This window comes from Micromys minutus, assembly GCF_963924665.1.
Source record: "Micromys minutus genome assembly, chromosome: 9".
NCBI lineage: Eukaryota > Metazoa > Chordata > Mammalia > Rodentia > Muridae > Micromys > Micromys minutus.
In genome coordinates this window covers 44,804,363-44,817,782 of record NC_137978.1, presented here as the reverse complement: position 1 = coordinate 44,817,782, position 13,420 = coordinate 44,804,363, and the positions used below count along the sequence as shown (strand labels likewise).

Below are 13,420 nucleotides of genomic sequence, written 5' to 3'. Positions count from 1 at the left end.
CCACCACGGTGGTCCACGCCTGAACCTTGATGTCCTGAGCCTGTACTCCAGAGGGAGGGTGACCACAGCACATCATAGAGCAAATCCAGGAGTGTTCTGTGCAGGATGGATGTGAGCTAGCAGCCACTCGGTGACAGCCAGCTGCTCTGTCATGGCGGGTCACTGTAAAGGCTTGCATAGGTGCTGCTGTTCCCTCACTGAGACTGTCACTCGGCTGTGTAACAGTGCTGCTTCCCACTGACATACAGGAAAGGAAGACCAAAGGCAGGCGGCAACTGGGTGGCCTGGGCTCTGCTTTATTGACCTTGGAGCACCCTTTGGATACAGTTTTAAAAAATAAACCACATACACAATGGGAACTGAGTCCAGGCTGATACCCCATATCTCCAGAAAAATCCCAACCAAAGAGTATTTATATAAAACGTCAGAGGGAAAACATGAGGCAACACGGTGCTGAGTTGAGGGGTATCCAGCTGGCAGAGGAGCAGCAGGGTGCCAGGTCACGCCTCCTTCTCATAAGTCCGAGTGCTCACCACATTGCCATGGGTGAGAGTCTGCAAGGAAAGACAAGGTCAAACGGGGCAGAGCAGGAAAGGGAGTGCTTCCCACCCTCATCCTGAGCAGCACTTGGGTACCTACTGTGTGCCAGGCACTTAACTTTTTTTTTCTGATATAAATCTTTTAAGATAGATGTTATAATTACCATTTTAGAAATTTTGGGGGAAAATAGGCCCTTGAAAGAGGTAATTTGGTGAAGATGCAGTACAATCCTGTTCTAGGTTCAGCACAAGGCAGACAAACAGGTGATAAGAACAGCCAGAACCTTGAGAAACTGCTAAGCTACCGACTTTGTCTCCCTCCCCCGACCATCCAGTATTCTGGCCGATAGAGTGGCCTCACCTTACTCTACTGCCCGGGAATATGGTCCTGTTTGTTACCTCTCTTCCAGAGCTAGGCACCTCACTTCTAACTCAGTGGGAACCCCACTCTCATGTGAATAGCAATCAGCAGGTTCCACTGAGCCTGTGGTGCTGACACTGCTCCAGGTGCAGTCCCACAAGGGATGCTCTCAAACTTGTCCCAAAGCAGCCTGGTTATATCACCTCCTATCTAAACAATGGGTATTTCCAGGAAGCCAGGAACGGTGAACAAAATGGCAAATAAGGAGTGGGGTGCTCCCTGGCAGTGCCAACCAGACACACACTTGCTCCTACAGATGCCTGCATTTCCACCCAGGAGGGGAGGGTGGCAGCTGCTCCTCTCCAGCTTGGGATCAACAGGCTCTGCTTTCTGCCTCTTCCCGGGAACAGGAATGCCTGCTGCATTCTTCCCTCTTGGCTGGTGCTTTGGGCTATGAATACACTGGCCTCCCAGCAGCCTCCAGGCTGCAGTTACTACTCATTTCAGTGGTCCTTGAAGAAGGTTACGTGTCCAGAGTCAAGGTAGCCTTTAGGCTAATGCTTGAACCTGTGTAAGTCCACAGCCATGACCCCATCCCTGCCTCTTGTCCTAGTTCCTCTCAACCCCAGGAAGACTCAGGGATGAAGAAGGCATGGTACTTGTAATTGCCCATCTTACCAGGATAAGTTTTCCATCACTTAGCTCCCTTATAAGGGTAGTCTCCTGCCCGTTCCACTTCTGCACATGGACCAATTTGCCTCCATCCAGTGTCACGACTGACTGTGGAAAGAGGTAGAGCCTAAGCTGTGACTACAGCCAGATCAGAAGGGCAAGATGAGCCCGGACAAACCAGGAACCTAACCATTGATGGTGCTGAGATCAGCATCCAGACAGCCCAACTCCAGCCCAGCAGCACAGGCTTCCTGCTGGGTGGCTGCTCAGCAGAGGGGCCCTCAGGCAGCTCAGCCTTGGGATACATTGGAAAATTAGACTTTTGTTTATATCATGTGACCTCCCTTAACTGGCAAAAGAGCAACAATGGCAAGGTCCTTGGACCGAGGACCCAGGTATCCTTGGAGAGTTCTCCAGATCTGGCTCCAGTGACCGTTTGGTCCTAGTGCTGCCAGCCTATCTCAGCTAGTTTGTGTTGGGCAGCTGCCCCAGATCTTCCCTTGGAACTTGGGAATTGTAGTTCAGAAGGAGAACTGATCAGGGTTTGTTGGTGAGAGTCTAGAAAGGTGAAGGCTGTGTGTGATCACTCATCTCTTTGCTGTCTACATCCCGCCTTCTGGAATCTTCCTTCCCTGTTGTCCAAACATCCCAGTGGACCGCTGTTGTATTTAATGTAGGATCTGGTCCACAAGGAAGATTGCAGGTTCAAGGATGTAGGTAGACATGTGATGGGACAGGTCGAGGCAGGGCACCTTCTCCATCTCAAGGCCAGCCTGCTGTGGTCCTGGGCAGGGCTTTAGCTCCTCTGCAACTGCAAGACTGGTACCCACCCTGTTCTTTCTAGGGGCAGCTGTGAGGAGGAAGCAGCTGAAGAGATGAATTTTAGGGTAATGCAGAGGATACTAGTACAGGGACAACTTATAGATAAAAACGTTACTTGGTTCTGTGTCTGGCCCAGTGCTGAGAGATTTGGAGCAAGCTGCCAAGATAACCACTGTGAGAAAACTGAGCAATGGGGCTGGAGAGATGGCTCAGTGGTTAAGAGCACTGACTGCTTTCCCAGAGGTCCTGAGTTCAAATCCCAGCAACCACATGGTGGCTCACAACCATCTGTAATGAGATCTGATGCCCTCTTCTGGTGTGTCTGAAGACAGCTACAGTGTACTTAAATATAATAATAAATAAATTTTTAATACATATGTAAAAGCAGACAATACCGGAGGTAGGCACTCCCTCCGATAAGAGACCACAGACACCCGTAGCACTCAAGTTGGTAAATGTAGGTTCTGGAACATAGCTCTGCCTGTCAGCTGGTGGCACAGGAAACAGTTTGTCCCGGTCAGTGGTCTAGCCTGAGAGCTGTAGAATGGGAAACCTGTGGATAGAGCTCAGCATTTTGTTCCCAGCTTCCTCCTTTGCTGCCAGAGGCAAGATGACCTCGGTGTAGGGCACTGACTTCTGGGCATCATTCCTAAAGCACTTCAGGTCACAGCCATGGCTGCTGATATCCTCAGAGCTACCGAGTACCTTGGAGTACAAGGTCACCCAGCTGGAGCTGGAGACACAAGGTCAGAATACCTTGGGTCTGCTGCCCACTCCAGTGACAGCTGATCCTTCCCAGGCAGGTGGGAAGAAAATAGGCCAGAGCCTAGTCCCTGGGCCATCCCAACACTGAGCAGGCTTTATGAACCTGCCCCTTGGGGTAAAAAGCCAAGGAGCTAAGAGGACTAGCCTCTTGCCCGACTGTTCCAGTACCCTCCACCCCCTTTCTGACTTACCTTGACCTTCCTGTCATCTGCCGTTACCTCTTCGAATTCTACTTCCAGCTGAAAACTGATCTCTGTGTTCTTGAAGGTACTGTGTGTCTTTATGGTGATTGTATCCCCGTTCTTCTCGATGATTGTGGTAGGCTTGGTCATGCTGGCCACCTGTCTGGTTGCAAAGCCCACACCTAAGGGCAGGGGCAGAAGGTTGAGAATACATTAGGGTAGAGAAGTGTTGTACAAACCCAAAGACAAGTTTTGGGCCTAGGCGTGGGGAAGGTGGTCCATAGCGGCCCAAGTCTTTGTGTGGGGCCATTTTCTCAGGCTTTTACTTAGCTCTGCAGCTGTTAGACTGATGTCAGACATGAGGAATGTGGATGTCGGGGAAGGTCAGCAACAGCGGAAATTATGGTATCAAAGGACATGAATCACATAGCCAGCCCCTCACTCAGTCCTGTCCCTGGAAGGTTTTGTAGATGTGAGCAGGGTCACAAGTCACATGGAAGCTGCTAAGCACCATGTCACCTCCAGAGCTGCGTACCCGTTGCCTTCTGGTCTCCTGAATGCTCAGACCAGGGCCTGAAGACCGAAGAGCTGGACACCTGCCTTCTAGAGTCCCTTGGACAAGGATTGTCTCCGTTTCCACCCTGAAAACTGAAACGACAATGCTCTGTCCTGTGTGGCAACTCCACAGCTTCAAAGCCTCCTGGTTAGAAGTACAAAGGAGTTCTGTCTTCTACAGACGTAAGGGGCTGAAATAGTAGCAACAACGGATGACTTGAAGTCTCTGGGGAGACTCCTGACATAATCATTGGACCTGAGTCCTGGTCAAGGTTCTAAGTGTCCCTCAAGCAGGTGAAGTACACAGACCCCCTTAGGTCAAGCCTTTGGTCCTTTGGGTTGTAGCTTTCCTGGAATCTTCCATTGTTGACTACCTGTCTTATGGCCCCAGGACATACTAGGCCATCCCCACCTTGTGAGGCAGCCCGATACAGGGATATAGTGTTGTGCGTTTGCTGGAAGCTGTACATTGCACAAGCTCTACCTGATGGCCAAACAATACTTGGGACAGCCCTAAGCATCTGTTTACAAATGAGGCTTAGTTCACTGCTGTCTTAGCCAAAGTCAAACAGGCCAAGCATGGCAACTCCCCTACAATCTCACTCAGGAGATGGAAGCAGGGGAAATGCCAAGAATTCAAGGCCAGTTTGAGCTGCATAGCTCCAGAACAGCATGAGCTATAGTGAGACCATGTCTCAATCCACATTTAGTTCCCAAACTCTTACTTAGTTCCACTGTGTTAGTCTTGGAACAGCATACTCTACCCTTCAAGCCACCGTCTGGGCTTGCAGTCACTTATATGCTGGGCTGCTCTGTTCTAAGAACCTTTGGTTCTATAGGATAAGTCAGGGGCGTTGCCTACTGCTATCTGGTTGAGTTTGGCTTCAGCAGTGAACCAGCCATTTTCCTGGGACCCAGCCACAGGTGTGGGGTGCTAATGAAGACAGTTACTGTTGAAAGCTGGGGTGAATCTGCACTTGACTGGCCTTCAGCACATCTGTACGGTCTATACTTAAGGCTAAATAGAATTTCAGTTCCCTACCAAAAGCTGAGGGTGAAGCTTGGGGTGATCACATGCTCAGTCTGCTCAAGGCCCAGGTTTCTGTCCCCACCCACAGAACAATGGCCTGAAGACCGCAGGCCCTGGGGCAAAAAGAAGCCTAGGAAGGCAGCTGCAGCTCAGGGAAGGAGAACTACACTCAGGTAATCTAGTACTTCTTATTTTACAGCCAGCTAGCAGGGCGTGGAAGCAAGCCTCAAACCCCAGTGTGGGAGAGGTGGAGACAAGAGGACTTGCACTCCACAGGGGGCTCCAGGAGAGCCAGGGATACACAGTGAAATCCTGTCTTTAGTTAAAACTAAAGACCAGGCGGTTCTCAGGGTCATGGTGCTTACTTAGCAAGGGCAAGGCCATGAGTTTCCTGCCCCAGCCCGGGGCTCCACAGGAAGGGTCTTTATCTAAGCCCAAGGCAAGAAAGGAAGGACTTGGGACAGTCTTGGGTTGAGGAATTCCTCACTCCCAGCCCTCTGTTTTAAGTGGGAAGAACTCCTGGTAGTTCTGGGTTTTCAACTATTTGGAACACTGAGATAGCAGAGACAGCAGATTACAAGTTCAAAGCCAGTCTGGGCAAGTTAGAACCTGTTACACAGAGTAAAAAGAACATGGCGAGGGTTGTAACTCAGTGGTAGAGTGCCTGCCTACATGCACAATGCTCTAAGTTCAGGCGTCAATACTGACAAAAGAAACCCTGGGCTTTCCTGTCAGGATGAGCCTGTGCATACCAGGCTGATTTCTTATAACGCAAATCCTAGGACCCTTTAAAAAAAGATTTATTATATATAAGTACACTGTAGCTGTCTTCAGACACACCAGAAGAGGACATCAGATTCTATTACAGATGGTTGTGAGCCACCATGTGGTTGCTGGGATTTGAACTCAGGACCTCTGGAAGAGCAGTCAGTGCTCTTAACCACTGAGCCATTTCTCCAGGACTCTTTCTTTTTCCAAGACAAGGTTTCTCTGTGTAGTCCTGGAACTCTGTATAGACCAAGCCTGGAACTCAGAGATTCTCTTGCCTCTGCCTCCCGGAGTGCTGGTCTCACTGCGCCACCACCACACAATTTTCCCAGATCTTACAAATGAGGTTCTTTGAAGCACTTTTCTTCCCCATCCCCAAACCACACTCTGCCTTCACAGCTCTTGACCTTCCTGCTGGCACCCTCTGCTATATCCCAGGCAGCGGCTTTCTTCCCCTTATCCCTGGCACTGAACAGGTGGGCCACTGGTACAGTAGGAAAGCCTATGTCTAGTGATCGCCTGCCCTTCCGTAGCAGCAGTGTCTCCAGCTGATGGGTGGTTGCACATACTGCGGGTGAAGGTCAGGCTGGTGAGAACGAAGGCATCTTCCAGAGAGAGGCCTCTTCACTACCCCAGCATGGAGCAGGAGGGACTGTTGCTGTGATCGAATTCACTGATTTTTGTCCGTCTTCCTCCAGGCTCCTAGGTATTTCTTCCTACAGTACACTCCCATCAGCTCTATTCCCTTTCAGGATTCAATTTCTAGACCATCATGCTCCTCTTGGCTTTCTCCTGCAGCAGCCTCCCGGCCTTCTGTGTTCCCTCCCCTCTCACCTCCAGATCACCTACTTCGCTTCCTAGAAAGCCCAGCCCGGACCTCTGCAGCCGCCTCTGTGCCTTTACGCCTCCCCCTCGAGCCACGAGGCTCGCCAAGCTTGGACTGTGACAACCCCTTCTCAGGAGGCCCGGGTGGGGTGTTGCTCCAGCCCAGGCCACCCTCAGTGCCCCAGTATTCCATGCCTAGTCTGGCAAGGAGCTTGCAGGAGGCACACGGAGCCCTCCAGATGGAGCTCGGCGCTAAGATCGCCTTGTGGGCGCTCCTGACCCTAGATCCAGTCGTTCGCTCACCGAGTGACTTCATGTAGTCATCAAAATTCTTGCTGTCCACTAGCTTCCAGGTACCGACAAAGGCGTCCGCCATGGTGCAACGAGAGAGGAGGCGTGCAGGCACTGAGAACCGCGGCTCCTGGCTGGAGAGCCTCTTTAAATAGCCCTCGCATCACATGATGAAAGTGGCCCACACCCCTTGCTCCCGAAATAGGAAGCCAGAGCTTGCACTACCTCAAGGGGCTGGTGCCCATCCCCCACAACCCTCTTGGCGCCTACGTCAGCGGCGCCTGCGGTCCGGCCCGTGCCTTCTAACTCATCCCTGCCCTGGCTACGGGGCGCTCCCCGCCACCCGAATAGAGCATCCATCCCACCGCCATACACAAAGGAAACTCTCCCCTGAGTTGGTGCCACGCTGGGGAAACGCCACCTGATCCTTCTGCTGCCTTGTTTTTAATTCGTTGTGGTCTTATTCTTATTGTGAGCAAGCACGTGTAGGCACGCTTATGGGGTGGGGTGGGGGGAGTAGACTGGGGCGTCGTAACTCTCGGGAGTCACTTCTCTCCTTCCACCGTGTGGGTCCCAAATATCAAACTGGGGTCGTCAGGCTTGGCAGCAAGTGCCTTTACCCAATGACCCATCTCAGCGGCCCTGTGTCCTCTCTTCTTGTAGAAGAGGTGCGGAGGCTCGGAGGGCAATGACGCGGTCACCATAAGTAGGAAAGAATTGGAGCCCGGACAGAGGGCATGGTCCCGTGGCCCTTGGGCCCTCTTGCTTCACCCAGACAAGAAAGAAGAGTTGCCTTGGAGACCGCCGACGGCTGAGCTGCCCAGCGCCTCACCTGCCCCCGGAGGACGTGACCTTGCTTTCCTCATGCTTGCACCGCACGTGCTTGCCCCTCCCTGCGGAATGTCTCCCGCGGGCGCCTCTCCGCAGTCCCACTCCCCACCGCTCCCGGAAAGCGCTCCAGGCTTTTCTGACCTCTGAGCTTGCGCCAGGGTCATCCTTCACTCGGCACAGAAATTCCGTCTATTCAGACGGAAAGCCGCGACCCTCTGCTGGAGTCAGTTTTTCCTCTGACTTTATGCCAGTAGATTTTTTTGTCACCTTAAAGCACTTTATTAAATCAGACCCACTTTATTGATGATTGTAGCCTGCTTCAGGACATGGTCACACTGAACTTGTCCATTGGTAGGTGGTATCAGTCTCTATTTACGGCTGAGTAAAGGAAGCTCAGCGGAGCCCATTCCTTGGTTCAGCAGTTTCTGTTTAATTATTACCAAGTCAGCATCTCAGTTGGAGCCAGGCTTGAACTTGAACTAAAGATTCTCCTGCCTCTGTCTCCTGGATTACAGCTGTGTGCCGCTGGCCTGGATTGAGTCAAATTATTAAGGCACCTACCTGGAGGCAAGAGAATCCCGAGTTGGGGGCCAGTCTAAGCTACATAAGGCGGGTAATTTCAAAGGAGATTGGTTTGTGCTGGCCCTGCTTTGGAGAAGACCACGTGGAACAAGGCACAGGCTAAAATATTCCCTCTAGGAACAACAGGTAGCGAGTGACTCTTGTGAGGGCCTGTCCTGATTTGGGGGATTCAAAGGAAGTAGAACATGAATGAATGTTTGAGTGCTCAGATTCTCCACACAGGAGGGAGTGGTGTGCACAAACAGCCTCTAGAAGGGTGTGTAGCCATTCAGGAACTATCACCAGCCGGTTGTGGTGGCACCCGCCGCCAGTAGGATTTGCTGAAGGAGGCAGAGGCAAGAAGAGCCATCACCAGAGCCCTGGAACCTGACCTGTACACCTGCAGTGTGGCAAGGCCTCCTTCCTGGGCCTCTCCCTGTTTGTTCTCCACCCACCCACCATGGCCTGTTCTGGGAAGGCAGCCAATGAGGAAAGGTCCCCTCATCCCTTTGGAGAGTCCAGTTGCCAAAAGACTGAGAGGTCCAATTCTGCCAAAGCTACAGGGACAGGCCTTAGGGCTGGGCCTGGAGCCCTGGTGACCTCAGCGATAGAGCGGGTGCCAAGGGAGGGAGGACACGGGATGGTTTCTGATTCAAGGTCACCAACAGGCTTTAGGCAAGGAGCCTCTTCTCTCAAAGCCTGAGCCGGAGGACTAGAGTAGTCTGCCTACAGACTGTGTACTGCAGTGTTGGGGAGCCGGCTGGCGGACTGTGTAATGCAAAAGACATGCGCGCCGGTCCAGGTCTCAGTCGTGCCGGCTGCGCCATGTGTTCTGAGCCATGTCACTTAAGCCACTCCGACCAGTCTCATCTTTGAAATGGGGGACATTAGGAATTCATTAGAGAAAATACATTTAAGACTCTGGTTTGCTTTTTCTTTTCTTTCTCTTTCCCCTCCTCCTTCCCTTCCCCCTTCCTTTCCCTTTCCTCCACTCCCCTTCCTTCTTCCCTCCCCCTCTCCCCCTCCCCTCCCCACTTTCTCTTTTGACAAAATCTCTACATAGTCCTGGCTGGTCTGGAACTATGTGGACCAGCGTAGACTCGAACTCAGAGATCTGCCAGCCTCTGCCTCCTGAGTGCTGAGATCAAAGTCATGTTCCACCATGCTTGGCCCTATCTTCTCCTTCTCTTCCTCCTCTTTCTCTTCTTCCTTCTCCTCCTCCTTTCGTTTTATTCCCCAAGACAGGGTTTCTCTGTGTAGCCCTGGCTGTCCTGGAACTCACTCTGTAGACCAGGCTGGCCTTGAAATCAGAGATCCACCTGCCTCTGCCCCCCAAGTGCTGGAATTAAAGGCAGGCTCGCACCATCGCCTGGCTTTTAAGAATAGCCACTAAAAGGAGATAGGATATCTAAGTGGTTAAGGTGCTTACCATGCAAACATGAAAACTCCAGAACCCACATTAAAAACTGGGCATGGTATATCATATTGTAACCCCAGCACTGGACAAGGCACAACAATGGGTGGATCATGGGTAAGGGTGCTTGCCAGCAAGTCAATGTAGCAGAAATGGTGGGTTCCCAAGTTCAGTGAGAAGCCCTGTTTCAGTAATAAAGTGGGCAACGAACAGAAGAACAAAAGCTTTAAGCCCTTTACCTCTAGCCCTGCAGAGAGAGGTAGGAGGGTCTATTTGTGGATTCCAGGCCACTAGCCAGGGCTGCTAGTGAGACCCTGTCCCAAGAAAATGGTGGAGAGTGTCACAAGACACCTGTCACAGCTGGCTGATGCTGATCCCCACAGCCATGAAGGGCAGCCAGGTCTGAGGCTTCAGGTAAGACTCGGTGCTGACTACCCTTGTGTCCTTGTGCTGAGCCCTGCCTGAGTAGCACAGGATCCTGAACTGAGAACTTGAGCTACAGACCTACGCAAAGCTCTGGGCTGGGCCAGTGGGGTTGATTCCTAAGCCACACCCTCTTCGCTTCTGCTAGGTTTATTATTGTTGTTGTTGTTTTTGTTGTTTGTGTGACTGACAGTTGTGTGTGAGCTTCAGGCATGTGTGTGAAATGATGTGTGTGTGTGAGGAGGGAAAGGACAACTTTCAGGCTTGTTTTTTTCCTTTTACTCTGGGTTCTGGGAATAGAACTCAGTTCATTAGGTGCTCACAGAAAACACATTTATCCACTGGGCAGTCTTGCCAGACCACTACCTGGTGTTCTTGTTTCTCCCCCTCCCCTTCTCCTCCTTCTCCCTCTCTCCCTCTTCCTCTCTTCTTCCTCTCTCCCTTTCTCCCTCTTTCTCTCTCCCTCTTCCTCTCTTCTGCTTCCTCTTTCTTCCTCTTCCTCTCTCCCTCTCCCTCTCTTCCTCTTTCTCTCTGCCCCTCTCTCTCCCTCTCCCTCTTTCTCCCTCGTCCTCTCTCCCCCTTCCTCTCTCTCCCTCTCCCCTCCCCCTCTCTGAGTTTTTCTCCCAGTACCCAGGCCTCATTCCTGCTAAGCAAGTGCTTTCCTATGAGGCTATATCCCCAGCTCTCGGTTATGGTTTTTTGTTTGTTTGTTTTGTTATAAATTTGAGCAGGACCTCACTAAGCTGCCCAGGCTGGTCTTGAACTTACTCTATAGCCTAGGTAGTCTTTGCCTCAGTTTCCCAGACTTGTACCACCTGCTTCAGCTCATTCTCCCTTCTAAGTGTGTATGGTTCACATGTCATTCTCTGAGGGAAGACATTCCCTCACCCTGTTATGCTCACTACCTCAGAGGCTGGGGTTGAGCCTCATTTTTTTTCTCACCCTTCTTGCCTTTGGTAGATTCAGATGTGGCTGTAACATCTGGCAGGCATCAGTGCCTGTCAAGAGCAGCATCTTCTCAGTCTTTCCCATATAGTGATTCTCTGTTTCCATGGCAACCGCAGGCTGGGAAAATGAAGAGAGGTGAGTAACCAGGAGGGAGCCATGGGATGGGCTCCTTGGGGAGGGGGAAGAGGAAGCACATTCCTCATCTCCAGCTCTTTCCAGGGACCTCCCTGTCATCTTGAAGCCTCTACATGGTCCATTAGTTTGGGGGAGAACCTAGAGGTAGAGGCCAAAGAGGCTGAGCTGGGCCTTCACCAACCCAGAGACATGGAGATGCTTCTTCTGCCCATCCCTACTCCATACAACAGGAGCCTTTCTGGTAAGGGTGCTGTAGGGCACTCTGTTTCTGCCTGACATGGCATCAGTGAGTCCTGGCTTTCTCCACTGCTCTGCAACCCCTAGTGAACGGCGCACTCACTTTGGAAAGAGGACTGCTTGGTACACCCCTCCCCCTTACTATGTAGAACTACCATTCCTAACTATGGTCTGTCCCTTACTATGGAGAACACTGAGGCAAGCCCCTTGACCCCCGTGTCTCCTTTCCCCTCATAAAGGAAGAACTTCAGATTCTCAGAGCCTGGCATTAAGACAAAATTCATGGGCCTAGGAGTATAGCTCACTGACAGAACATTTGCCTAGCCTGTATGAGACCCTGGATTGAGGAGGTGGGGAATGAACATAAATAAATAGAAATCACATTACTATTCAGTGAATAGAAAATTCCTTTATTTCTTCCTTCCAGCTCCCCCACGCCCCCCACGTTACGTTAAGACCCCGAGTCAGAAGGAAATGATGTATAGCATTTCTCACGGAGGCCATATAGCCTGTGAGTAAGGTCCCTCATCATTGCATTTCTCTTATTTAAATAGTCCTTTTGCAACTAGTACTTGAGCTCAGCTCAGCAGGGATTCATGCTAAAAAGGAAAGCAGCAACCAGAGCCTCCTGAAAGCGTGTGCGCATGCGCACACACCCACACCATGTAGGGGAACATGGGCACGGAGGTACGGGGGCAGGGGGAGCAGGTTCTTCTGCTACTAGGAAATTTGTTTCCTTGTTCCTCAAGAGTTCTAGGTAAATGATGATGAAGGCACAGGTGTACTCAAGAGCAGCGAGCTTCTGCGAAACGGATGCCGGTGGCAGGTGCTCAGAAAGAGGACACTGTCTTTCTCTGTTTGGGGAGCCCCAGCTCAGAGAGAAGGGACACCCTGTCTTCCAGGAAGTAACCCATCTCTCTCTCTCTCTCTCTCTCTCTCTCTCTGTGTGTGTGTGTGTGTGTGTGTCTGTCTGTCTGTCTGTCTGTCTCTGTCTGTCTGTCTGTCTCTCTCTCTCTCTCTCTCTCTCTCTCTCTCTCTCTCTCTCTCTCTCCCTTTTCTAGTTTGTTAATAAAATCCTGTCCTAGGAAGAATGATTAGGAGCTGTAGAGATGGCTCAGCAGTTAAACACACTGGCTGTTCTTCGAGACAACCCAGGTTCAATTCCCAGTACCTACATGGCAGCTCCGTGTGTAACTACAATTCCAGGTGATCTGACACCCTCACACAGACATACATATAGGCAAAACACCAGTGCACATAAAAATTTAAAAAATTATTAAAAAATAAAAAGACTGCCTGGCAGGGAGTAGGGCTCATATATTGAGTGGGTGAAAGATTGGATGAGAGAGAGAGAGAGAGAGAGAGAGAGAGAGCGCAAGTGAATCTAGCTACGGTCAACACATGCCCTCTCTAAAAGAAAGAAGAGGTGATTTATTCTACAGTGGATATGACCAACCATGGTCCTGGGAACATGGGTTCAGTTATGGGTTCAGTTTATCCCAAATAGCATTTATTTATTTAATTAATTTATTTTTCTGTGTTTGTGCATGTCAAAAAACAGCTTTGGAGGAGCTGATTCTCGCCCGTCCACCTTGTTGAGTTAGTTTCTCTTGTTTCTCTCTTGCTGTGTCGTATGCGAGGTGGCTCGATGACTTCAGGCTGATTTCTTGTCTCTGCCTGTGTCTCATTGTAGGAATGCTGGGATACAGATGGATTGGAGCTGTCAGACTTTCACTACAAACACATTTATCCACCGGGCCATCTCCTTAGCCCTCTACAGACCCTTGAAAGTAACCGAACAAAAGAAAGTCCTAACAGTTACCAAATCCAAGGGCTCTGTGTTGCAGCAGATGAAGAACTCTTGCTTTATGCCTCAGGCGCCGTCTGATAACATTCTTTGGTGGGAGCTGGTGCTCAGCTGAGTGACTACATTCCAAGAGATTTTCCGATAGTTAAAAGATGCTAGGGACTAAGAACAATCCCAAGATACTTTGAGCTCTGGGTCTGAAACATTCCAACTCTCCACACCCAACAGGTTCTGGTGGGTCAGTCATCTGCCGA

General features: G+C 50.9%; 1 protein-coding gene across 1 annotated transcript; it reads right to left on the bottom strand.

Moving 5' to 3' along the window:
* Positions 1 to 276: 276 nt before the first annotated feature.
* FABP3 (fatty acid binding protein 3) lies at positions 277 to 6,973 on the bottom strand. Its single transcript, XM_080921742.1, has 4 exons — positions 6,823 to 6,973; positions 3,351 to 3,523; positions 1,579 to 1,680; positions 277 to 554 (listed from the first exon to the last, which is right to left on the bottom strand). The coding sequence occupies exons 1-4, from the start codon at positions 6,893 to 6,895 to the stop codon at positions 501 to 503; spliced, it is 402 nt and encodes a 133-aa protein (XP_080777868.1). The 5' UTR covers positions 6,896 to 6,973; the 3' UTR covers positions 277 to 500.
* Between the last annotated feature and the right edge of the window lie 6,447 nt (positions 6,974 to 13,420).